This window comes from Calypte anna, chromosome 12, assembly GCF_003957555.1.
Source record: "Calypte anna isolate BGI_N300 chromosome 12, bCalAnn1_v1.p, whole genome shotgun sequence".
Taxonomy (NCBI): domain Eukaryota; kingdom Metazoa; phylum Chordata; class Aves; order Apodiformes; family Trochilidae; genus Calypte; species Calypte anna.
This window is the reverse complement of record NC_044258.1, coordinates 2,729,313-2,754,862: the sequence shown is the minus strand read 5'-3', so window position 1 is coordinate 2,754,862 and position 25,550 is coordinate 2,729,313. Positions and strand designations below refer to the sequence as shown.

Below are 25,550 nucleotides of genomic sequence, written 5' to 3'. Positions count from 1 at the left end.
GTCACTGCTGTGGGTGGATGCAGTGAAAAGGCAGCACTCCTGATGAGCCCACACATAACCCCCAGCTGCAAGGCTGTCAGGCAGGGCTGTCAGGCAGGCTTGGCACTTAGGGGAGTGAAGAGAAAAGGGAGAATTTGCTATTTAAGCATTTACATCATCCAGGGCACCTGCTGATTAACAGGCTGCTGCTGAAGTTTGGATGTGTGATCATTTGTCTAGATGAGCTATAATTGCAATGACTTTTCTCAGTGAGCCAAACGCTTTACAAAATAAAAAAGCACCCAGTTCTACAGCACCCATTTAGGTAATTCTTCAAATGTTAACACCTGGTGTTAGCTTCAGAAAGATTATTCTAGCTGGATCTAATGATAGGTGAAAATCCTTGTGAACTACGCAGAGGTAAACAATACTGAGCTTGTTTCTACGCTCCAAGGATACAGTATCAGGAACTGGTGCCAGGTGTTTGGAGCTGGTACCTGTAATATACTGAAAGAAATTTTTTTTGAAACTAAAAAACAGTTGAAGCATGTATAATTTGTGTGTATGTGTGTATATATATATATATAAAAAAAAACTGGTCTATTTTTAACTCTAAATATTACTCATTACAGTACCAAATAAAAATATTTTAGAATAGCACAGATTCTTTTTTAACTACTTAAATATTGCAAACTGGATAAACTGATAATCCTGCAAATGGGGATACCAATCTGAAACCTAAGGCTGTATTAAAACCCCTGCAGTTATGATGCTAGCTCAGAAGTTTCTGTCTTACCAGATAAAAATGCCTCTAGAGAATTTAGTGCAGGGAAGGTTTTCATTGATTTCTTGGCATTATTGTGTGACACTTATTTATGCAAGGTTTTGCTGAAGGTAGGTACAGACAATTACATCCTTATTAAGGTTTGATAATTAAATATTTTCACACTTAACATCTACAAAAGTTTAGCTGATGAGGTAAAATTTTACTCAAAGCACTCAAAATGCTACCATGAGTTTTCTGTTAAAAACACTTTAAAGCCTTCTTGGCCTAGAAAGTCCTTGATAACTCAGTGCACCTGATGTGTATCTCTACTGCAACACCTTTAGAAACCCATTGGTGACAGCAGTTTGAGAGAGTTAAAGGAACAAAAATTACCTGCTGTCAACAGCAGCCCTCAAGATCTGTTCATTATTACCCTTAGTTTTATTTTTAAATTTCTAAAAGGAAAAGGAGTTGAATAAGTTCAGTCAATATTTATTTTCTCAGAAGTAAAGTCAAATAACATTAATGTAAACATATGAAACACATAAATATTAACTCAGTCCATTAACCCCTTGTGTATCATGGCACTGAACTTATGGCAATGGTGTAAGTTGGAGATGGTGCTGCTTGCTAGTGACAGAAGCCTCTAAATAAATACAATAGAACAGTTCACAACATAAAAGCAGAGTACCTTAAACCAGCTGCTACAAAATGGTCCCACAGCGGCTGCTTTTTAAAGCTGTGTAGATAGAGCAACTGTCACTAAAACTCCCACTAAAATAATGAAATGCTTTGTTAACAACTGCTGTTACCTCAATTAAGGTAAATCATACCACAGAGCACAAAATAGCTGGAAAATGCAAAAGAAATTGGTAGGCCCATCTAAATCTTCAGCATGGCTGTGCAGAAATCAAGAGGGATTCTCTGTTCCTTCCTTGAGCTTTTTTCTTTTTTCTTCCAATGTTTGTTTAAATACCTTTTTTAAGGTATGGTAAACATATGGTCCATTTGCAGAATCGAAGCTGATCTAATAAAAAGGAGAAATTCAAGTTCAGTTGTAAAGAGATGTAACATAGCACATGGCAAAGCACATGACCAAACACTTCTAAAAAAATCGTGTTAGGATTTATCAAAGAAAGTGTGTGTTTCATAATGGAGTACTGAATGCCAGGGAGTGGCAAGTTCATGCTGACTGGACATTAAAACAAACTGGTAGAAGGAATATCATTATTGTTTTAACAGGTAACATGTCCACAGCCTGACAAGAGATCAGGAACAGCACATAGCACATTCTGCTCAATAATTTCACCTGCAAGAAAGCAGCCCTGAGCCAGGCCATAGCAAGCTTAACCTGGCCCTGCTACTGCAGGATTCCAAAGGCTGAAGTTACTTCTACACATCCTATAAGGGCCTAAAACAACTAAATTGCAATGTCCTTTCTGAAAATTATTTAATCTGATGGAAAGTCTCTACAATCAGCACAGAACCTACCAAAGCCTTTGGTAAGCTATTCCTAGTGACTAATTATTTTCACTACTTCAAAATTTTTCCCTCATTTAAAGAAGTCCATGAAATGACAGTGATCCAGAAACAGGAAAATTGAGACCAAAAGATTAAGGCTGTAGTGACAGAATTTAATTTTGATGAGAGTATTTCTTACCCTCTCTGTAGGCAGATTATTATACAATGCAAACTCAGAAACAGAACAGCCAGAGCACACCCAGTGTGAAGGGATTCCTGTAACTTTTCCTGCTCTGTTGATTCACCCTTCATGATTTTAAACAACTCCAGTGTCATGGACAAATGGTTACTTGCCTTAGTGAAAGCTTTAATAGCACGAGCAAGTAAGGCCTCCTCTACATCAGCTGGCAGCATTTGCAAGTTCACCACACAGTGTAAAATACAAAGGATAGTCTGACATTGCTCCTGGTGGGTGAAAGGAACAGCAGCTCATTAGAAGAAGTATTTGTATGAAAAAAAAAACACCATTTAGCTTTCAGGTTTTGTTGATTGCTGTTGAAGGATCAGACTGTGCCTTCCTTTACTGAAACCTTCAGGTGTGGGAGTTGGGGAGGGCATTTTCACAAGCCTAAGAAGCCTCTACATAATTATTTCAGTCAGGATGGGAGAAACTATTCCATGTAGCTTATTACAAACAGCTCTCAAAATTTCAAGGAGGTCCAGTGTGCATCTGGAGACTTATTTTTCCAAGTCCCCTACAGGACCAGTAGCACTCCTATGAATTGGTGTAGAAAAAGTGAGATTTGATCTTTTCAGCCTGAAATGCTATGCAGGTTTAGGGCACTTTCCCTAATTAAAGTTGCATCTCTTTCTGTCATGCCAAGTCTCTCTCCCTGTTAAAGGAAGCATCCAGAAAGACACTCTTGGGACTTCTTGCAAGGCTGCACAAAGGGAGCACCAGGATCTTTGTGGCTGCTGCTTCCCATCCCTTCTCCCAGGAAGAGAGATTTCCACACTAGCAAGTCACTTGACAGTGAAAATTAAATTAAAACTCAAGAGGTTTCTGGGAAAAGCAGCCCTGTGTGGATTGGTCCAGCTGGTCCAGCTGTGGACTCTTCAGTACAAGGAGATGGAGATAATAGACCAAGTCCAGTGAGGGGCCATGAGGATGAAGAGGGGACTGCAGCATCTGCCACACAAGCAGCCTGTCCCAGTGGGCTGTGGCTGAAGCAGGGCAGCTGGACCAGGAGATACCCAGAGGTCTGCCGGCTCAACTACTCTGATTCTCAAACACTATAGGATAAGGTAAAATTAACATCTTTACATTTTAAAATCCTGTCATTATTATTCCTTTCCCATTCCTTTATAATGGGTCTCAAGCAGTTATTTCTTACTCAATAGAAAGTTAAAACTTTGATAGAGAGGAAGCAGCATGATGGCTTTCAGCGTACTTGGGCATTCTCAATGTCATGTCATGAAGATGACTGCACATAAAGTTTTGACCTCCTATTGACAAGAAGCTGTGCTCTTGGACACCTGGAGTCTGGGGAAAGGACTTCAGAAACAAAGAACTAGGAAGTGAATTTTTGTAACTAAAAGACCAAGAGTAGAGAATATATAATTAGTTTTTTAATATACCTCACATCTATCTCTTTAGGGAAAGCCCAGTTCAACAGTTTGGATCAGAAGTACCTGTTTTTCATAGGGATTTCAGAATGTGGATGGTCACAGTTCTGCTCATGTAAAAGAAATTGGCCTGGCTTCTGATTCCTTAAAGTGGCAAACTGTTCCTATTCCTTGCCCCAACTCTTCCAAAGATGAGGGATTCTGAGGTTTGCATGGCAACCATGAAGCACAGCTGCCAGCTGTGACATTAACAAAAGCCATACATGGAGTCACAGAGGAAGATTTTTCATCTTCACCTCTGGATCTCAAACTGCAGAATTTTCAGGGGATTATGCACAAGTTGAGCTTCTACTGAAAGGTGTTCAAAGGTTGTACTAAGTGTTTCTCATCATATTCATTATGAGAATTTCATTCTCATAATATTAACTGCAACACATACTATTCAATACCCAAATAATCCTCATTCTTATCTTTTAAGAGACTGAAGCTGCCTTTTAAAAGTGCAATTCCCTTGCATCAAGGCCATAAGCAAATAGTTTAACACACATTAACAGAACGTATTTGGCAGTTAAAGAATGAATTGACATATATAGTATCTACCTTTCTCAGTAAGTAAAGAGCATCCTGAGATTCTGTGCATTTTTTTGCCAGCATGTCAATATCATCTGTGGATATAATAGGTTCTTTCAGCTGCTCTATCCAGGACCACATCAAGCTACAGAGGATAAAAGGATCTCTCTCGGTACAGATTTTATCCCACGCTCCATCTCGGGAGTTCAGTTCTTTCTTCAAAACAAAACAAAACACAACTGAAAATGCATCATCTATTTGCTTTTGCCAGCATTCTCTCTGACTGTAGCAGTACTCAGCTGCTTACGTTCCAACCAAAAAAGACTTTAAGAGTGACAAAAAATATATTTCTAGTTCTTTCCAAAGCATCAACATTAATCAGCTGTGGTACAAGTGATTCTCTAGAACAGAAGGATGATATAAACAGTGCAGCTCAAAACCTCCCAGTTATCTCCTAGAACACATAAGACAGCTTTGGATTCCAGCTTTAAAGGACATGTTGCTAGGAGGGTCTGGTTTTGAAGATAAGCAGTTACATTTTTCTTAAATTCTTTTGCACACAGGATCCTCTGATTAGTTCTGAGAAAGCACTGAATAACACCACAGCTCTAGCTTAAAACCTGTACTACTTTTATGCTACCAGCAGCCCAATTATAACCACAGAAAATCCCACCAATTTTCATCAGTTAGTAAAGTGAAGGAATACAACCAGTAACAATGTTCTAACCTCCTGCTGGAGATCAGCATCTGTAGGTGTATTTTGCTTGCTTGTGAAAAAAAACTGTCTCACAACAAATAAAACCATTTACTGAACCTAGCAGCCACAGTGTGCCATTTCAAAGCCCACTCTGTGAATTCATCTAGGTGAAATATGCAGAGCCCATAACACTGAATCAGGTTTAAAATTACCTGCCACATCTCTACCTTCTGTTTCACTTCATCCTCTCCCAGAAATTCATTTATATCTGCAAGTGCTTTTGCTGCCAAGACTCTTCGGGCTTCCAAACTTAATTCTGACTGCAGGACAATGTGTGGAATGGCCTCTGAGGTATCTCTGCCACTTTGGCTTTCATACCCAATGGAAAAGTTCACTTTAGAAGAAGAAGAAGAATCAGAGTCCTCGGAGACATAGCACCTTCTGCTGTACATGTGAGTCTTGTGGTCCTTCCTGTGACCAACCTCAGTGCTAAAATTATGACTTGGCATTCCAGGTTCCCTGGTACTGTGGACAGATGCTAGACCTGAAGAAAAGGTTCTGCTGCGTTGTACTTCTCTGACAGAGTTCCTTCTGGGATAAAGTGAGGATCCACCTTTTTGTCCATCCAAATTAAATTTCCCCTGACTCCAGAACATGCACGTATTACGCACTAGTGCTTCTTTGTTCAAATCCAACTGTGGTTTTTGTTCCTCTGTGGCAGACAATTCCTCACTGTTCTGCTTATCCTTGCTGCACTTCAGTATCTGAGCAGGTACTGTCCATGCAGTTTCTCCTTGTTCTAAAAGAAACTCTGTTCTCCTTAAATCTGAGTCACTGTAGCTTAGACGCCTTCTGTGATGAGTGAAAGGCTGCAGGCCTTCTGCATTCCTTCTTTTCCAAAGAGGATCATTTTCATGTCCCAGGGAGAAAAGAGAATCCTGGTTCTCACAAGTGGAGGAGTGGGTGTGTGAGGAGTCTGAGGTGTCACTGTCCTGCCTCCCCAGCTCACTGTCCAGCTGGGAGGACATCAGCTGAGAAACAGTCTTCTCAATTTCAGCAGTGAGGTCTGGTATATCTAACAGTTCTGCCTCTATCACTTGTCTGTTTTCAGCCAAGTCCAGCAAGAGTTTGCAAACCAGATGAATGAGTTTTGGCACGTGTTTGAGGTGCCTGCTCTCATAACCATGGAGCAGATGTCTCTGACGGGTCAGATACTGGGACAGCGTCACTGTGTGAGATTTGGGCTCGCAGCACGCAAAGACATTTCTCAGGGGAACCAAAAACTGAGTGAATTCTCTGATGCATAACAACTGCCCTCTAGTCTGAATAGAATTTGGCCTTTTTGCTCTGACAAAAAGGATGGCTTGATCAGCACTCATTCTTGTTGCAAAAACTAAGTAGCAAGCTATTAGAACACCTGGAAAATATAAAAGCAAACATGAGTTGAAGGACTAAAACAAATATGCAGTGGAACTATGGGATAAAAATTGATAGAAGTACAGATACAGACCTTCTGCTTTCTGTTACTTGATGCTGTTACTAAAGTATAATTGCATTTATTAGACCACAAGAGAGTAAAGCCCTTCCTCCCTACACAATCAGTGAGAGCTCATTTCTCACTCAGCATCTCTGTCACAGGAGCAATGGTGGCTTCTGCAGGGAGGCCACAGACAAAACATCTTGAAAGGGACAGAAGTAAATGAAACTTTAGCTGCTTCACCAAATCTACCTGATCTAACAATGAATGACAGGTTGTGCTGGAAAATTAAAGTGTAAGAGGTGACGTTTCCCATCAAAAATGGTGTCACATTTGGATGTAACAGATCCAAAAATTTTCTAACCCTACAGGTTACTGTTTTAATATACCAAAACTGATCTCCTCCTCACAAACTACTTAAATGTTTTTAACCATTTTATAAGCACACATCTGGCAGTGATACAGAATCTAAACAAATGACTAACTTATAACCAGAGACCAATTTTTAATCTTTAGAAAACTGATTCTATAGATCTTGCAGCTAAGCACATACCTGTCCGACCAAGTCCTGCATGGCAGTGAACAGCTACCCTCCCTTCCTGCAAGGCAAAAGCCATGACTTTTACCATATCAAGGATAGTCGTGAGAGATGCCACTCCATAGTCCTTCCATCCAAAATTATAAAAATAAACTGAAATAAAAAGAGAGAGATTTATTTTCAGTCATACCACATCTGAAATTTTCAGTACTACATGCAGAGATGACTAATAAAAAATTTTAGTACTAAAATTGTACCAGGGATCCAACTCCACAGTTTGCAAGAACTGTTTTCCCATTTCACAGTACACTTGCTATTGAAATTTGTTAAACACATAAAGCTAGCAAAGATCTATCAAACTAAAGTTCAGATAGGACATAAAAGGTGTAACTTTTTTTTGTAAACTTTTTTTTTTTTAAAGGAGTGACTCATACAAAAATTACTGAGCTATATATAGGTACCTGATAATTTTTTCTTTTTAGTAATAAAAAGGACTTCTTCAGTCAAAAGCTTGATTCTTACTGAGAGAACCTTTTTCTCATCTCACCGTAATATGAAAACACAAAAATAATGTCACTACAGATGTTCTCAAATGAAATAACCTTTTATTGTCTAGGTAATAAAAGCATGAATTTTACCAGAACTTGAGACACCATTACTGCTTTCTATATCTAGGAACAAAGAAGAAAGAAGAAAAAACAAACCAAAGAGCTGTTGTCTTTTATTCTCAGCACCTAAATATATAAACCCTCCATCTCAGTCTAAATAGATGCAATCATGGATAATGTGTAATTCACTCTCCATTAGATTTGCCAAGTTTCATTCTTACCTCCCATTTTGTGCCACATTTCTTATATAGCTGCTTTTGCCACAGGAGAATTGAAGTGCCACAATCAAAAATTAATGAGGAAGAGCAGTGGGAGGGAACTTACTTCCAGCCTCCATGAAAGCCTCAGGGAGGTAGCTGAAGCCACTTTCCTGTTCCAGTGGATTCCCACAGCTCGCGTGCTCCCCAGGACGCTGGAGGTTAATTATGGTTTTTATGCCAGATCTTAAGGAAGGAATAGATGAGTCAAAGCATTATATGCAGCCAAAATCTCATTATTCCATGTTTTCTGAAACACACATTTATTCTTCGTGAAGAATAAATCTTTACCTGCATATTGTTAAAATGAAAGGCTTTTTATCAACAGTACAAGTCTATGATGAAAGAGAAAATGGATCAGGAATTAGACTCATAATACCAAGAAATAGTGACTTAAATTTGTTACCTTTCAAACTGTTCAATAATGTTGTACTTCTCAATTAATTCTGTTGAGGGTCGAGCCATAGCCAATATGTTATCTGTTATCCTGAGAAATTAGGAAAGAAGACAATAATGTTATTAATAATTTACTGGGTATTAATCTACCAAAACAAGAATACTATGTTATTTTCAAGAAAGACAGAACTACCCTGCTGATTAACCACAAATAATTTTTTAAAAAATTCTACTTGCCATGTAGTGTAAGTGATAAATCCTGCTGAGCTGATGCAGACACTCTGTATCAAAAGACCATTCCTAGAACTGTTTAAATGCCAGGCCAGTAGACGTATTAAATAAAATACATATGAAAAAATTCCTTTGGCTAGAAATCTGGACTCAGATCTCTCTTTGGCCCTCTTCTGCTGCTGAACAGTACTTGCAGTTACCAAAAAATCAGTAAGAATGGGAAAGTACATTTTGTGTGAGTATTACTGAATATAAAAATCCTTTTGTACACATCCCTTACATTATTTCCTCTTCAATCAAGGTTTTTACTTTTAGATTTTTTTATTAATGCATTTTAATTAATTTGCATTTTTAAGTGCAGCGCTGTCTACAACCCAGAAAAGCTTTTTAATAACTCCTAACAGTCATTTATTGTTTTGGATCCAACCCAAACTTCCTGTGAGTAAACAGAAGCCTCCCAGCAGCTCTCCCGGGCTATGGACAGTGGCTGATACGGTTCACTCTTAACGTGCAATTCCAAACCAAGCTATCAGTGTGTTTTATACTTCACTTAGCAGTACCCAATTATAGAAAAAACCCAAAACAACAGGACAGAGAGTGCTGTTTGTTACCAGGAGGAGTAGAGCCCTTTGATGGCTTGCTCCTGGTCGCTCCATCGGGCAGGATTTTCGTACTTGCAGGCGCGTCCACCGCAGGCTACGGAGCACTGGACGTGGCTGGGGATGACGTGCCGAAGGTGCTCCCCCACTTTTGTGTACTTGGCTGTTGGTCTCTTTGAGCTCCCTACATGCAAAAACAGACACGGGAAGGAAGCTCAGAGATTCATCCCCACTTCAGAAATGCCATCGTTAAAGCAGTGAAGTTACAAAGAGCATCAATATCTGGAAGGTACATTGAAAGCTCTGAGCACAGAATTACAGTGAGGATCTGGGGAGAGGGAGGGAGATGCTTGAATAGCTGCAGAAGTTGTTTCTTCTCACAGTAACTTTGGTTTTTCTGATGAAATTGGAGGAGTGTGATAACCTTTGCAGCAAAAAAAATTCAGTCCTCTTCGACCTGAAATGGAAAATACTTATCCATACACTGGGTGTATGTGTGGCTGTGTGTTCCTGTTCCCTCCGACTGAGCTGTCAGAGTGAAAAGCATATATTAATCCTTGAGTAAGAAATCAGTATACAAAATATACAATGCAGACAAACACCCCTTACCCCAGCATTTTAGGCATATGTATAAAACAGAGTTAATGGAGCACAAGCCCATAGAATGAATCCCAAGGAAATACTTATAGCTGCCAACGGCCTGAAGGAAAAAGTACTTTACTTTTTTTTTCCGGAAAAGTTGCATCCAGCTCCTCGGGGCTGAGCGAGGACACGGCCACCATCACCCGGTGAGTCGATGAGGAGAGCACCTCTACAGCCGAGCTCCGGCGCCTCTGGATGACACGGAGCAGGGGATCGGAGGAGGAATGCCTCCGGCCCTGGAAAAAGTCACTGAAAATCCTCACTGCCGAACGCCTTCGGGGGGAGCCCTGCATGACTGAGCAGCCCCTGCCAGCAGGTCGGAGAGCCAAGCTGCCGAGGGGTGAAGTTGCAGGGTGCTGAGCATCCTTCCCTCTGCTCCAGCAGCTCGTCAGCATGGGCTCAGCCGTTTCCATGGTAACCAACAATGAAGGAGATGCTGCCAGCAAACCTGGGGCTGCTCCCTTCCAGAGGAACTGAGGCTGTTTGGGACAAACTGTTCTGCTGCTTGATGAAAATAGTTGCATTTCAAGTAGCTGATTTCTGAAACCCGACCGGGAACAACCAAAACATTTTCCATAAACAATGTGAGTATTTAGTTAGCTGCAAATAACAGGCATTCAGAACTCCCCGAGACACAAAGTACTGGAGTCAAAGGAACAATAAGAATGGAGCTGGAGGCTCCGCTTCTGGAGAAGTCTGTAAGTACATTATACTCCCCCACCTCTTGGTTTAACATTCCACAACCACCTCTCCTCCTCCACTTAGCTGCTCCAAAATGCATCATTAGCTCTGTAATGATTGGGATTAGTGTTTTTCTGCTGAAATGTTCAGTATGTGATAAATTGTGGACTGTTTGCTCTGGACCATTCATATCTTCTAACAAAACACCATTTGTTATTCAAAACAAAAGTTGGTTGTTTTTTTTTACAGGGCACAGCTTCTTTATCAAGCAAAGCTGTTTGCCCTAGAGACTGAGATAAAGCAGATTATGTGGAGAAGATGTATCAGCTGAGTGCTTTAGGCTTTTGAAGGTAGATGTCAGGTGGCAAATTGCCTCCCACTTTACTGCCAGCCTGCTAAGAAGGAGAATGAGCTGGCCAAAAAGATTGCAATGCTCTCAAAAGCACAAAATTCTCATGCAGCTGTGAGAACAGACTATAACAGTGCTAAAAACACTCTGTCATCCCATGGAATGCATGTCAGAGAGGGAGAAACTGGGGAAATCAATAAAACTCAGCATCATTTATTTAATAGGCAAATTAATCCCATTGCATTTTCATAAGGCTACATACTGTCTTTGGACTGGGATGTTCCTTTGTGTACTGTGAAAACAGTTACTCCTACAGAGGAATTTGAGTAAGAGAAAAGCACTTTTCTGATAAAAATTATTCAGGCAGAAATCTTCTGTTTCCTCTTTCTACTGAACAGGAATTGAGTGACTGAATTTTGAATAGTGTACCCCAGCCCTTAAGAAGAGATGGTCAGGTCTGCTGCAGACACCAGGCCTGAGACATTAGCAGTGGTATTGTATGAGAAAAGGAAAATTTTAAAGCTGATTTTATTAGCTGTTGCTGCAAAACTTTGACTGTTCTAATTCAACAATAAAGTTGATATCGAGAGGAAATATTTAAATATGCTTTTATTATGGGGGCTGGGTGGATGATGGAGATGAAAAAAAATATTATTTCAAATGCTACCTCTATATGGGAAACATTAAAATATTTTCTAATTAATTATACTGCTTTCTTATATTTAATTCTTTTTCTCTTCCCAGAAACTTTTCTTCAGTCTGTATCAAATCACAGTGGAGCCAGAAATGAGCAAAATAAAATGCTATACATCATTATTTTCCCAGTGAATCTAGCAGGATTTACAAGTACTCAGCAACAGTAGTAAGAAAGAATTACATCCAGTAGGTGGTTAAATCCTTTATTAGAAAGTGACATTTTGTTGAAGGCATGTTTGTGTTTTCGAAGAGCTAAGCAGTTTCTGAACACAAAAATCACAGTTTCTTCAATTACAAGGTCTGACACAAAGAAAGTTATAGAAAAGCTCAATGTTAGCACATGGTAGTGATGATCAAGTGATGCAGTTTGGCTTTGTTTGACAGTTTTAAACAGACATCCCATGCTTACATTTGCAGATAGTATTTCTGGGGTTTTTAACTGTCTGTGGAAAATATTTGCAGTATTTCTTTAAGCACTTTTTATGAATGCCATAGCAGAGAAAAATTATTACCTGAACTCATATTTGCAAGATATACACTGCTCTCTAGCAATGAGGAATAGGGTAGTTCATTTTGCAGCAGAACTCCTGCAGTCATTGCAGTACCTGTCGAAAGAGCAATATGTTTACTGAAAATAAAAGACACTCAAAAATACAAAGTAAAGCAGAGTGCCTGGCACCTGGTTATAGAGCTGTCCAAGACCCGGGCAGTCAGACATGGACCATACTTTCTTTTCCTTATGCAGTCACCTCAAAGTTTCACTGTCCCAGCAATTTAAAAATGTTGTCACTTGTATGATTCCAGCTCTAGAGTTTGTACTTTATCATGGACTTTATAACTGCATGTTTTGTTACATTAACAGGACTCACTCAACAAAAAACATTTTGTGTGATGTCACCTTGGCTTCCTCAGATTCTTAGAGAGGTAAATGTGTGACCAGATTCAACTAAAATCTTACAAGCCAGAAGATTTTACAGCTTCAAAGTTAATGGCATCGTACTGGCTGCACGATCTCCAGGTCACAGCATTTATCATTTTAGTTGGTATCTGTCAGACTATCCACAAGTTACACACCTGCTCTGCTCTCTTCCCTTCTGAGGCTGTCAGCAAGTCTGAAGTCACAGAGATGAGAACTTTCCTCTAAGAAAACTGAACACAAGACTCTAAGCAGAAAACAGTTTTTTGCTTGTGCTTTAATCTAATTCTGATACAAGGGAAGTCCTGCTCTGCAGACCTTCCATCTGACAAAAAGAAAGCTGAAGGAGAGCTGTAAATGTGAGCATATTAATCAGGCTCTGTGATGCTGAAATGAACCATTTACATGGATCTAGAGTGGAAACTTGTACCCAGTGTAGGATTATGGTTCTGTTTCTCTTTACTATTATGGGAAAATAGTAGCAAGTGTAACAATAAGTATTTTTAATATACCAAACTAAGTACATCTCTTTTCTATGAGTAACTATTGAAACTTCTCTAAATAGACAAACCTTAGGTCCCAAATTCTACTAAACCAGTGCCAGGATTTGGCAGCATAATCTTTCTTTTAGAAGACAGATTTACTACACAAAGTAGTACTGTGGGGATAAAGTTGTGTAACAGTTCCATACTGCATTGAAGCAGGTTGGTAACTGGTTCAGGGGCAACCTCTCATCTACAATACTGCATAACGTTTTTTAAAGTAAATATTTAAATAAATTCAAATAGAATTTCATTCATTCAGATATTACACTGTCTAACCCACACTTGAATAAATTGAGGATATTCTTCCCATAACACCAGTGGACTTCTTTATCAGTGGCCACAAACAGATGAAAATTGCTTCAGTCTGTGAAAACTAAAAGGCCTTTTGAACCCTCAGGGATGCTCAGAAATGCATTTCTTATGTATATATATTAATAAGGACATGAATTAAGAGGAATCTGAATAAAAGCTAAAGGGTAGTATTTTCTATAGTAGTATTTTCTACTCAACTACTTGACTCTGCACTTTTAAAGGTCAGTTCCTTAATAAACAGAGAGGACTACATGCATATAATTGCATTCCTTTTGGAGAAGCTCCAAAACCTCTCCGTTTTGGTTTTGGGGTTTTTTTTCCAGTGGACTTTGAAATCAGTAAGGGATGGCTTTCATGATCAGAGGAAACTTTGTAGCTAAACAAATTTTTTTATCCCCCGAAATTCCTCTTAGAGCTAATAGCATTGAACTAACATCAACTGTTGGCTTCTATTTCTCAGAAAGTTCTCTTTAAAAATCTTAACACCTTGTCCAGATAACCTACAAACATCTGTCAAAGACATGTCTCATCACATGAGCAGCAGAATCACCACTGATAGGACTCTTTAGTTTTCCCATTTCCTTGTACTCAAGTGTAAAAAAAAAAGAGAGAAGAAATCTCAGACATATTACCATCATCCGAAACTATTTTTCTTTTTAAACTAGAACTGAGGCTGACAAGGACTCTTAACTGAAAAGGGACATGGAGATCAATGCAAAGGATCTGTACTACAAATACTAGCAAGATTGTTCAAGATGGAGAGGTAAACTGGGTATATTTGCTATGGAACAAATTAGATCTCCCTCAGTTCTGTTTCGGAAGATGGGCCACTTCCTCCTCTCTCACTTAAATATTTTGTCTGCCTGCCTTTCAGTTTGCTAAATTTACTTTCTGACAGGAGTTTTAAATTCCACAGTGTGATGTATATGAGCAATTCCTCTCTGTATTTATTTCTGGAAAAAAAACCTTAACTAAGATTGTGACAAACATTGCATTCCCCTCCAGCAGATGTAAAACACTGCAATTTGGGACAGGAACTATTCCAGTGTTCACATTACTAGCAAGGCATATTACACTCCTGCAGACAAAAAGAGGGTAAAAGTAGTACTTGGGGAAAAGAAACAGCTCTCTGCTGATTTTTCTACGTACCAGATATTCTTAGTTTTTAAAGGTCCTCTTCAGTATTTTGTTTATCACATGAACACATTTTTTCCCCATAGATGCTGGGGAAAAAAACAAGCCTGGAGCATTATTTCAGGTCATGGTCCTCATTAGCAGCCTGAGGGAACTGAGTCACGAGCCCTGTGGTGATACCACCTTAATCAGATCTGTGATCTCTGACATGCATTTCTATTGCCATGACAGCAAAGAAGCTGCTCTTTTAATCCGTGATTCCCAACTCAAGAAATAGAACAGAGTCACAGGTGATGTTCCATCTCTTTATGTTTTATCACAGGAAGCAGCAATACCATTAAGCACGCTTAAAGAACACAGCTAGTAAAAATAAAACACAGTAAAATCAGAAATCACAGTGTTGGGGTTGGAAGAGACCTCTAGAGATCCCCCAGTCCAACTCCACTACCAGAACAGGACCACTCAGTGTAGGTCACACAGGAACACATCCAGATGGGGTTTGAAAGTCTCCAGAGAAGGCACCACAACCCTCTGGGCAGTCTATTCAGTGCTCTGTCTTTTATTATGTTTACATAATACATTGCCTTTCGTATGTTTATACCTCCTATGCTCCAACTTGCATCCACTACCCCTTGTCCTGTCCTTGGTCATCACTGAGCAGAGCCTGGCTCCATCCTCCTGACTCACTCTTCACATCTTTGGAAAGATGTCAGTCTCCTCTCCTCCAAGAGAAAATAATGCCTGTGCTATTGGCTGGCTGAAGTAAACAGCAGCACCAGACTGCCCAAGGGAAAGAAGGAACTCCTGAAATCATGACGCACTCTCAGATCTCCAGCACTATACCAGGAGCCACCCCCAGGTGTGGATTTTAGGTGTGATGTCTGTATGTATTTTTGAAGTGCCTGTGGGGGGTGTTTCCACTTTTGAGCAAAACCTAACAAAAAGGATCTGATCTTTCGCTTCCCGTTGGTTGCACCACTGATTCACTTGTTGCATTTGGTAACCTGAGAGCTGTCAAGTCCTGCTCACTGCTTCATACATGCAGAGAGGTGACTTTCTTGCAGAGGAAACAGTACAGGCAGGCAGGATCACTCTGTGCTGCTTTCTTTTACAAAGTGAAGCAGTGAAGCAGCCTCTTGTCCCTGTCCATTGCCTCTGGGATAAAAGCACTTCTCTTGGTAAAGCTACAGGCTGGGCAGCACATAGTACAACCAGGAGACAGAGATCCAGCAGGAAGCAGAATCTGCAACTAACTGGTGGGCTGAGCTAGAAAGGAAGAGCATTAAGGAGGCATCATCCCTCTGTGGGTCACAGGATGCACACAGACACCAGCAATGGGGGCAGCACACTGGCAGCTGGCTTAAGTGTCCCTGTCCTGCAACAAGGAAGAGTCCAGTTCAGTATTCCACGGTCTAGAAATCAGGGGCTTCCAGTCACTGGGCTGAACTTGTACTTCAGAATGAAATGAGAAAAAGGAACAGTGAGAGAAAGGAACAGTGAGAGAAAGGAACAATGTCTAATGTTTTAGCAGCCAGAAAACAATTATATAGTCAAAAAATGATGAGACAAGAAGATGCCAGCCTTGTTGTGGAATGTTCCCGAACGCTCCCAAAAAGGTAGGGGGTGTGAACCCTTTGCCATGCCCAACCCCATGTTTGAGGGGCCAATTAGATCGGCCCATAATGCTGTGCTACCTGCACCAGGGATTCGCTGTGCCTCAGCTAAACACACCGGGTGTCCAGTAAAACGCTATGTTGATGTGTGGTGGCCGGGGTGTAGTCACAGAAACACTATATAAGTAAAAGTTACTGCGCAATAAAGAAGCAGCTTGTTTATCAGCCATATTGGTTGGATTAGTTTTCCCTCACCGTTTTCCGACACCCTACCTTACCGATGAAGATGTTTATTTAACAGATGCAATTACTATCTTTTACTCCAAAACATGCTTTCAAAGCAGAGAGAGGAGCTTGTGTTCCAGACTAGAACCATTCCAGTCAGTTCAGTTCCCAGCACCAGCAGCCATCCCATTGTAAAGCTGCTGCATTTCTAGGGAAATCTGTTAGCTAAGAGGCAAGGTCCTGTCTCTTCAGATTCGTGTGGATTTGGTGACTGAGAATACAACAGCAGACCACACACTTCAGAAGATCACAGCCATGTACTAACATGAAAAAATCTTGGATGATTTTAATAATTACCATGAAAAAAATCTTTCCATTTTAAAATAGTGTATAACAAAAGCTATTTTCAACCTCAAATATATTCATACCATACAGGCAAATGCTGATGCCTGTCACATAAAAAGAGGTTATTTTTACACGTTTTTCTGTCTTCTAAAGTGATTTCATTCTCTCCTGGTTGCAGTCACATGTAAATACCCATTAGCCAAATTTTTAAATGAAAAGTTGACTACAGATGCAGGCAGGGGCCACATTAGCCCTAAGGTAACAGCTCCTGATCTTACAGGTACCTGTCCTCCAAAGAAGCTTCCCCACAGAAGTCAACAAGGTATTTGTCTAAACACAAGAGCATATAGGATAAAGTTTCATTACCAAAATGCAAAGTTCTACAAACTGCACTAATTAAGATGTTTTGATAAGTAACAAAAGATGATGTAGGTAACTAGGACTAAGCAGAAATATGATAGTGAAAGGAGGACTGTTTATATCTAAGAAAGTGTTTAAGAGCTACTCAAATATAACGTGGTCTCTAAATGAAGGTTTTAAATCTGATGTTTTAAGAGAGGCAGATCATGAGAGTTTCTAACAAAAAAAAATTTAAATTTGCTACGACATACTTCTGAAGAAAGCAACAGTAAATGAAATCATGTTTTAAATTATTAAATTATAATTTATAAATTATAGACTGTCTACTTTTAACACTGCCAGGAATATTAAAGCATTTCTTTCTAAAGCGATGTGGAAATGGTATAAGACTGTTTTTTTTTTTTAGTTTTATTATAATGAATTATGAAGCAAACTGCAAAAGTGTTGTTATCTCAGTAAAAAAACTCACTGATGTATTTCACAAATACTTAAGCTACAATTAATGAGAAGTTTGGAGGCAGTTTTAGCACTGAGCTCACACCTCAGTTCCCCAGGCTTATCTGAAATTGGAAATGTCGATTACACATGAGCAAACACAAAAAAAAAATGGAAAGAGAAAACAAAGACATGTAAGATAAAGATAAGGTAGTAATTTAAACAATTCTTCATATAGTTTATTTCTATGTTATTTACACTTGAGAACAATACTACAGCTGTGGTAAAACTCCAGTGAATTCACTGGGACCACAATAAAAACTGGTTTGTTATATCTCTGCATGTTTTTTCCCCTTTGGGGAAAAATATTCACCATCTGTTTTAGTAAAAGGTGAATGCCATTTAATCATTAAATTTGATATTTACAAAGCACTATAACTTCAACTACAAAAGAGATAAAAGAATACAGTTCATTAGAAGATTATGTAGGTGTTGCTCTGGTGATTCAGTATTTGCTATTCATTGAATTTTTTTACTTAAATAGCAAGAAACCACAAGCTAAACTGATGGACAGATCTACCAATTGACTTGATTCATGTCATTTAAGTCACGTCAGCGTTCTGTGGTAGTATTAATGCAACAGTAAACAGAAGATATTTAAACTACCTTGAGTAGGCTGGCAGCCAGTAACTACTATTGAGAGATATAAAGGAGATGGTATAAAATGAATTAACTGTTCTACAGGAGCACTGGTGACTCAGGTACTCTCAATCACTATATCATGTTTACTAAAACACTTGTAGGACTACATACAGAAGAATGAAATATGGTAGGTAGTGCATTTCATAGCATTAAGTAGTGGAAAAATTTATAAGTGGACTCCACAAGTCAAAGGAATAATTTTTAAATCTCAGATAGTGAAAAACAGAGTGAATGTACATGAGTTTTAATAGAGTTTCAATAATTTGAATTGAACACCTTACCTGTTACCCCGCAAAAAGAATGAGTGATTGTTGATGCCTTCATTGCTGCAGAAACAACCACAAGAAGTAGGTGGTCAGGAATTCCCAGTTCACAGAGAAGCTGAATGATGCTGCCACTGTATTTCCTGAAGTTAATTGGATTTGGGGTGGTAATCTGGGAGGAGCCAATAACTATCTTTTCTTAAGACTGTTTGAGGAGTGCCTTATGGACTATGCAGATAATCATCCCATAAACTGCTTTCTATGTCTGCCTAGATTTTAAAGGGATTGAGGCAAACAGGCCACACCAGCCTGATGTTTTAATAACTGCATCTTCCATCTCTTTTTTTTTCTGTTCACTTCATTCTCCTGTTACCAACTACAAGTACATTTATCTGTGTATACAGAACTAAAGCACATAGCTACAGAGATAGTTTCCTGAGGTTACAATAATCACAGTTAGACTGATACATTAATTTTGAAACACCATGAAAAGAAAATTAGAGATAAATGTTTCATTGTTATTGTGGTTACACCCTGAACTAAACCTTTTTTTTTCTTGCTCAATAAAGAATAGACTATCATTGAAGGACTACACTGAATATAAATTAACTGTATTAAAGGTAGTAAATCAAAACCATAACAGAAGTTTGTCTGAATGTAAAGGATGTAATCCACTAAAAAACAAACTAAAGACTCTGTTGATTTAACTAAATCCTAGGTAAAGGAATAAAATAAGCTACATAAAAGAGAACACAATACCTTGTTCTATCTTACTAAACCCATTTCAACCACTAAATAAATATTAGCTGACTGAAAAAGGATTTAATCTATATCCATCACTTGCCTGAATATCTTATTTAAAAAAACCCTAGCACTACATAAGCACTACTCATTGCTCATCATTAAAAATGCCTCCCAGATATTTAGAAACAATTTTTTTTGTGCAACCTCCCGTGGACAGGATATGCATATTCTACACCCAAGCAAGGAGCACAAGTTACAGGAGACAACCCATGGCTGATGCCAACACCCTAATTATCACCCTAATTATCCAAGCACATCATCCCAGCTGAGCACCTGCCTTCCTTTGGCAGAGATATGGAGCAAGTAACAGGACAAGATTGTTTCATTTTACAAGACAATTTTGTAGTCAAACTTCACTGGGATTTTTCTGTATAATCCTAATAAGAATTAGAATGAAGATGAATCCAACTACTTTTCTATAGAGAAATTTACTGAGAGCAAAGGGAAATCTCCACAAATCTCTTCTACAAAGGAAGCAGTACTTAAAATTACCCATCTAGTTTCTTACTGTTCTTGCAGGGACAAAAAAGAAAATACACATGCATGAACTGAACTGCATCCAGTCATCTCAGTGAACAGCAAACATAATTTATATACACAGAATATATAAATTGCCTGGTCTGCTCTTGCCCCATGCTCCTGTTCTTCTAAACCATTCCTGGGCACTAGCTTGAGATGGTGGAACAGGAATTGGGAAAGGAAAGGAACAGAAAAGGAACTTGTCCAGCAGGTCAAGGGTTGGACTCAATGATCATGAAGGTCTTTTCCAACCAAGGTAATTTTATGATTATTGAAAATTAAAAATAAAATACAATAAAATGAAGTTTTTAAAAATCATCAAATAAAAATGGAGCTTCAAAAGATTCGCACAGAGATTTGGAAGCCACACTAAGGTGCTTAAAGCCTTAACAGGTTGTGAAGCCTAAAATCCTACATTGTATGAATTTCTTTAATATTTGTGGGAGTGGGCTCCAAGCAGCAAGCACAGCACATCATCACTCTGAGGCCTGGCAGAATGCAGTACTGAGCTCCTGGGAATGAAAAACCTTCAGTAGGAACCTGCATTTAGCAGCATGGAAACCACAGGGCAGGAGGAACTGGAGGTCAGCTCACCCAGCACCCTGCCCAGTTAGAAAAAGCACTGACAGATTCCCTGTCAGAAGAACCCTGACCCAGTTACACTCCCCAGGAGCAGCACTGCTCCTTGGTTCCAGCACACAGTGCTCACAGTCAAATTACATTCCCAGAAATATGAGCAAAGGGACACAGATATTTTTCAAGTGTCAGTACACACACACAAAAAAGTGTTTAACAAATGGAGCATTTGGTAAAATGTTTTGTGGGAGGAGATGGAGGAAGTTAGCATTTTTTTTTGTTACCTAAAGAACAAAGAGCAGCTTCAGTTCATTAATAAATATTAATATGTTATAATAAAAGCATACTCTTTGGGGAAGCTCTAAATGCTTACATTTGAGATGCTGTTGCTGGCATACTCATTCATGCTTATTGTAGTCATTACCATTTTAATATCTATAATATAAACTGTTTGATTCTGGAGGGGTTAATTCTTGGATGATTTGGATCCTCATTGCAACAGCTCACTGCTTTGCTGTACCAACCTGGAGGTGTTAAGAGGTTTGCTGAGCTGCCCCTCATATCTGCTCCTACATTTGTACTGTTCAGCATTAATGCCAGTTTATTCAGCTGAAGAACTCATTTTTCCTAGTTTTCTGCAAAGTTTCAGCAATCAGTGCCAAACATGTCATCATATTTTTGTCAAGACAAGGCTTTGTGCTGAGGATGACTTTTTGGGGGAGTTAACCATTAGGTTGAAATTATTTGCCATTTCCAAGGAAAGAATACACAGAGTAGGTGGAATGCTAGTGACTAAACTAATAATCTTTATCTGTCTAGGCTTGGCATTTTCCTATTTAACAAAATTAAGAATCCCAAATCATCTGGAAAATTCTATTGAACTATGACTGCCATTTAAAGATACAAACAAGCTTTTTAGGTAAGTAGAACAGGATCACTAGGCTTCTGGCAGCTTATTTCTCTTGCCCTGCCTGAGCTCCCTCACAGCTACTTTACAGTGGACTTAGCATATCCACCTGTCCCATGACCTTGGGTACTAAATGATCAGATTAGGCAGGTAGAAAACTGTCAAATTTGTCTCACAGTGAGCTGGATGCAATTCAAATGTCTGACCATTGCACAGACAACCAAAATATCACACTATCCTAAAAATTAAAATCTACTAAACCCTAATTTACTTCAAGGTTCATTTTAACTTAGTACAAATTATACATTCAGATTCCTAACTGGCTTTGGACATTCCCAGCTTCACATTTTGCTTTTTGCTTTTCTCACAGTTTGGATAATAGAAGCCAATTAATATTTGTTTATTTTCAGCCTGTGTTGGAACATTCCACTGATTTAACTTTGTGTAATTTCAGAACTGTATGAAATTGTGTTAAGGACTCTTTTTTTATGAGTTTTGCTTTCAGATTTCTTTTTTTGTGTATTTTTTCCCTTAAGCATGATGAAGTATTAGACCGTAAATCAACAGCAGTGTTACAGCTGTGAGATAAATACATGTTTAGATGCTTAATGAGATTCCTGTCCCCCTGCATCACCTCTACTTCCCACAGTCCCTCTTTTCCTGTTTATTCCAGTTAGTTAAAATTACTAATAAAGAATGAAGTGAAAATGCAGTAAAATATGAGGAAGAGGCAGCACAGTAATACAAAGATTTAAATTAACAAGACAGTTTTTAAACTGATTTACATTAATAATAATCCAGCATCTGAAGGGGGCCTACAAGAAAGCTGGGTAGGTCTTTCTACACAGGTGTGTAGTGATAGGGGCAATGGCCTAAAACTGGAAGAGGGGAGATTTAGGTCAGACATTAAGAAAAAACTCTTTCCTGTGAGGGTGCTGAGCCCCTGTGCCAGGTTTCCCAGAGAAGCTGTGGCTGCCCCATCCCTGGCAGTGTCTCAGCTCAGGCTGGATGGGGCTGGGAGCACCCTGGGCTGGGGGAGGGGTCCCTGACCATGGCAGGGGGTGGGAATGGGGGAGCTTTAAGGTCCCTTCCAACCCAAACCAGTCTGTGATCAAGTATTACTGTCAGCTCATTCAGTGCCCTCACACTGCAGTAACTACAAGCCTAGGAAAATAGTCAAGAACCTCTTTTTAGATACAGGCTTTTAAAAAAAAGAAAAATCAAGACTTAAAATTACATGTAGATATAAAAAGGAGACATGTCAGAGTTACAGCAGCCCTAGCTATCCCTGCTTTGTGAAAAAGCTCATTTTCTAAATATACAACACTGCAGTCCATATGTGGCTGCAAAGCCCTCATCCAGTAATGGTCTAATTAGGGTTGGTAGCTCTGTCTTTCAAACAGCTGCCAAATGTCAGGTTGTTGGGAAACAGAGAAATTAGGAAGAAAGCCTTCTCTCAAGAATTTCAGAAATTCTGAAGAACTCCATATATTAAGCCAATTTGTGATGACCTTTGCAAAAGCACTGTCTGATGTACACATAATTTCTAAGAACCACTGGCCCTGCTGTGGGTATGCAGAGCAGCTGTCCAGCTCAGGCATGACAGAAGTTATCTGTTCAAACAGGTAAAAGAAAAGAGGAAATGTTATGAAAATTAAGGAGCTCTAAGGCAGCAAATCCTTTGGGGGATTTCAGCACGTGCTTTTGTTAAGGAATGTCTAAGCTCTGTAACATGGGGAACTGCCTGAGTGAAGAATCACATTGGTCACAGGAATTTAATGTTAAGGAGCCAGAGATCAAAAGTTGCAGGTGGGGGCATCTTCCTCATGTTTCGGTGATGGGATTACGTGCAGGAAATACAAAGTGGAAAGAAAACTGAAGAAATTGGTTTATTTTTATATATCTTTCCAATTTATAATGTTAAGCTACATTTACAAATTTTTGTGGGTTTGTTTTTTTTGTTTAAATACAGAACACAAGGTAGGTAGTAATTATTTTTTCGTTGAGTATTTGCTTAAGCAATTCTGGAGTCTGAATCTTGTTTCACAAAGAAACACAAAATCCACGCCCAGGAAACAGGTCTGAAAAGGAGTGTAGAAAGGGTAATGATAGTGTCTCTGCAGCCCCTGGACGATTGCAGGCATGGTGTCCTGCAAGGTGTGGGGGATTCTGACCTTAAGTAGAAGGAAACTGATGAACTGCCTCCTGTAACAGGAAAGGGATGATTTTCCTTTGAAATGTTCTTGTCTTTTATAGGTACTCATTACCCTGCAGAGGTGAAGTGGCTGAGCACTGAGGCTGGGAGCCCTGGGGAGCTGTGAGCTGAGCATCTGCTGCAGCTTGGCAGAAAAACTCCCAGCCAGGGACTGAGACACCCGGTGAAGTAAGAAACCTTGCCTAGTAGAACTGAGCTGCTTTGAGCAAGTATGTCTCTAAGTCTGAATCATATTCTAGCATGAAGAAAAATCAAAACCAGCAAACTATACTCACCATTCTGAAAAGTGGGAATGCCAGACAGTACTAAAAGATACAACCAAGCTTGCCCTTTATCTGAGAGCTTGAATTTTTTTTTTTTTAATTATTATTTGTAGCACATTCCTTCCCTGCAACTAGCTGAATCCATGACAGATTTCACAATTTCCACTCATGCCTCCTCTCACTTGTAATTGCACGACTGGTATAAAAAATGCTGATGTTATAATTTGATTTACAATGAAGTAAAACATTTATTCAAATATGCGTCCAAAACACGATTCAGATGGGTTTATGCAGCCACCCAAGCAAACATTAGAGAGGATTAAGTTGCTAATTATATCTCTGAGGTGATATCCTTACAGTATGTGGCCCTGAAGACTGCCTCCCTGTTTCATCTGATCTTACATACGTGGCTTCATGGATGCTTCCCATAAAGTACTGATGCAAACAGGAGGGAAAACTGCTTTCAAGCAATACATAATGCAAGTTTTTTGATTGACTTTTCTACATATTCTTTTGGTATTAATTACTCCACAGGTGTGGTGGTGTGCTTTACTAACAGAGGTGAAGGCCTGCTGAAAACACATCTCTTTCTTAGAAAAACAATGCAATGGAGCTGTGCAAAGGGAAAAATCTTAAATCTCCATAATTAATGTGTCAGGTACTTCCTCTTTTTGTTAATCCACTGAGCAGTATACTTGAAATCTCTTGGCAAAAACAGCTATATCTAACAATTGTTATCCTGTGTTCAGACTTAAGAACATGCCACATGGATGTCTGTCTTTCAGCCCCAGAAGGCACTTACTGAGCTGCGTATTCTGAGGAAGTAATGATAAGGACCTCAGCCCTGCTGCACAGGACCCATCCTTCCCTGGCAGGTATCACCCGTACCAGCCGCGCTGCTCTTGTTGAGGGTCTGCCCTCCCTCACAGCCCCACGCCCTGGGGAAGGCTGAAGCCCGAGTGGGACTCAGCAGGTGGGAGCGATGCCCGCTCCGTGTCACCTCCGGGAGGCACCGGGAAAGTCCCCGGCGGGACGGGCGGCCCCGGGGGAGCAGCCAAGAGGTGCCCGTGGGTGTCACACTCGTACCCGAGGGCTCTGCTCGGGATGTCACCCAGGCAGTGAACGTGGAACTGCCGCAAAACCTCAACTCACACGCTCAGGAAGTGTGTGTTGTGTCCCTGCTGAGCACACTGTAAACGCTTACCTCCGGCGGGGAGCGGGCAGAGGCAGCTCGGTCCCCCCTGGGGCTGCTGCTCCCCACAACCCGCAGGGTCAGGCCGGTGGCCGAGGAAACGGCCGAGGGCCCCGGCTGCCCCCCGAGCAGCGGGGCCGGAGCCGCCGGTCGGTGAAATGGCCGCTGCCCCGCCGGGGGGCCGCGCAGGGGCTGCCATGGCGACAGGGGCGGGGCGGGCCCGGCCCGGCCCGGGGAAAGAGAAACAGCGGGAGCGGGGGAGCGGAGCGGGGCAGGGGCTGCGGGCAGGGGCTCGGGGATGCTGCCGGACCCACCTGGCCGCCACCGCCTGATGCTGCCGTTCCCCTGCTCCGCTGTCCGGCCCGCGGGAAGGTGTCGGCGGGAGCATGCGCGGTGTGAGGGGGCAGGCGGGGCGGGGGCGGTGTCTGCGCTGGGGCTTCCCCCGCAATTTCTCCCGCAACCTCCTCGGGGCTGTGTGGGAGAGTGGTACAGACCTCTTTCCTTCCCTCTTTCCTTCCCTCTTTCCTTCCCTCTTTCCTTCCCTCTTTCCTTCCCTCTTTCCTTCCCTCCTTCCTTCCCTCCCTCCTTCCCTCCCTCCTTCCCTCCCTCCTTCCCTCCCTCCTTCCCTCCCTCCTTCCCTCCCTCCTTCCC

At 40.4% G+C, this 25,550-nt stretch overlaps 1 protein-coding gene across 1 annotated transcript; it reads right to left on the bottom strand.

Annotated features, from left to right (window-relative positions):
- Positions 1-1,322: 1,322 nt before the first annotated feature.
- Positions 1,323-25,283, bottom strand: PTPDC1 (protein tyrosine phosphatase domain containing 1). Its single transcript, XM_030458416.1, has 11 exons — positions 25,214-25,283; positions 18,442-18,486; positions 12,086-12,178; positions 9,218-9,389; positions 8,386-8,466; positions 8,047-8,165; positions 7,130-7,267; positions 5,312-6,516; positions 4,433-4,618; positions 2,561-2,671; positions 1,323-1,772 (listed from the first exon to the last, which is right to left on the bottom strand). Exons 2-11 carry the CDS (start codon positions 18,482-18,484, stop codon positions 1,656-1,658), a joined length of 2,265 nt encoding a protein of 754 aa, XP_030314276.1. The 5' UTR covers positions 18,485-18,486; positions 25,214-25,283; the 3' UTR covers positions 1,323-1,655.
- Positions 25,284-25,550: the final 267 nt, after the last annotated feature.

What these genes read in the sequence shown, in the direction of transcription:
- PTPDC1 (XM_030458416.1), bottom strand. Translation starts at nt 18,484, where the DNA reads ATGAAGGCATCAACAATCACTCATTCTTTTTGCGGGGTAACAG. An exon ending in AAAGGGCTCTACTCCTCCTG is followed by an intron (nt 8,467 to 9,217) that starts GTAACAAACAGC and finishes CTAATTTCTCAG; the next exon opens with GATAACAGATAACATATTGG. An exon ending in CTATTAAAGCTTTCACTAAG is followed by an intron (nt 1,773 to 2,560) that starts GCAAGTAACCAT and finishes CCTTTTTATTAG; the next exon opens with ATCAGCTTCGATTCTGCAAA.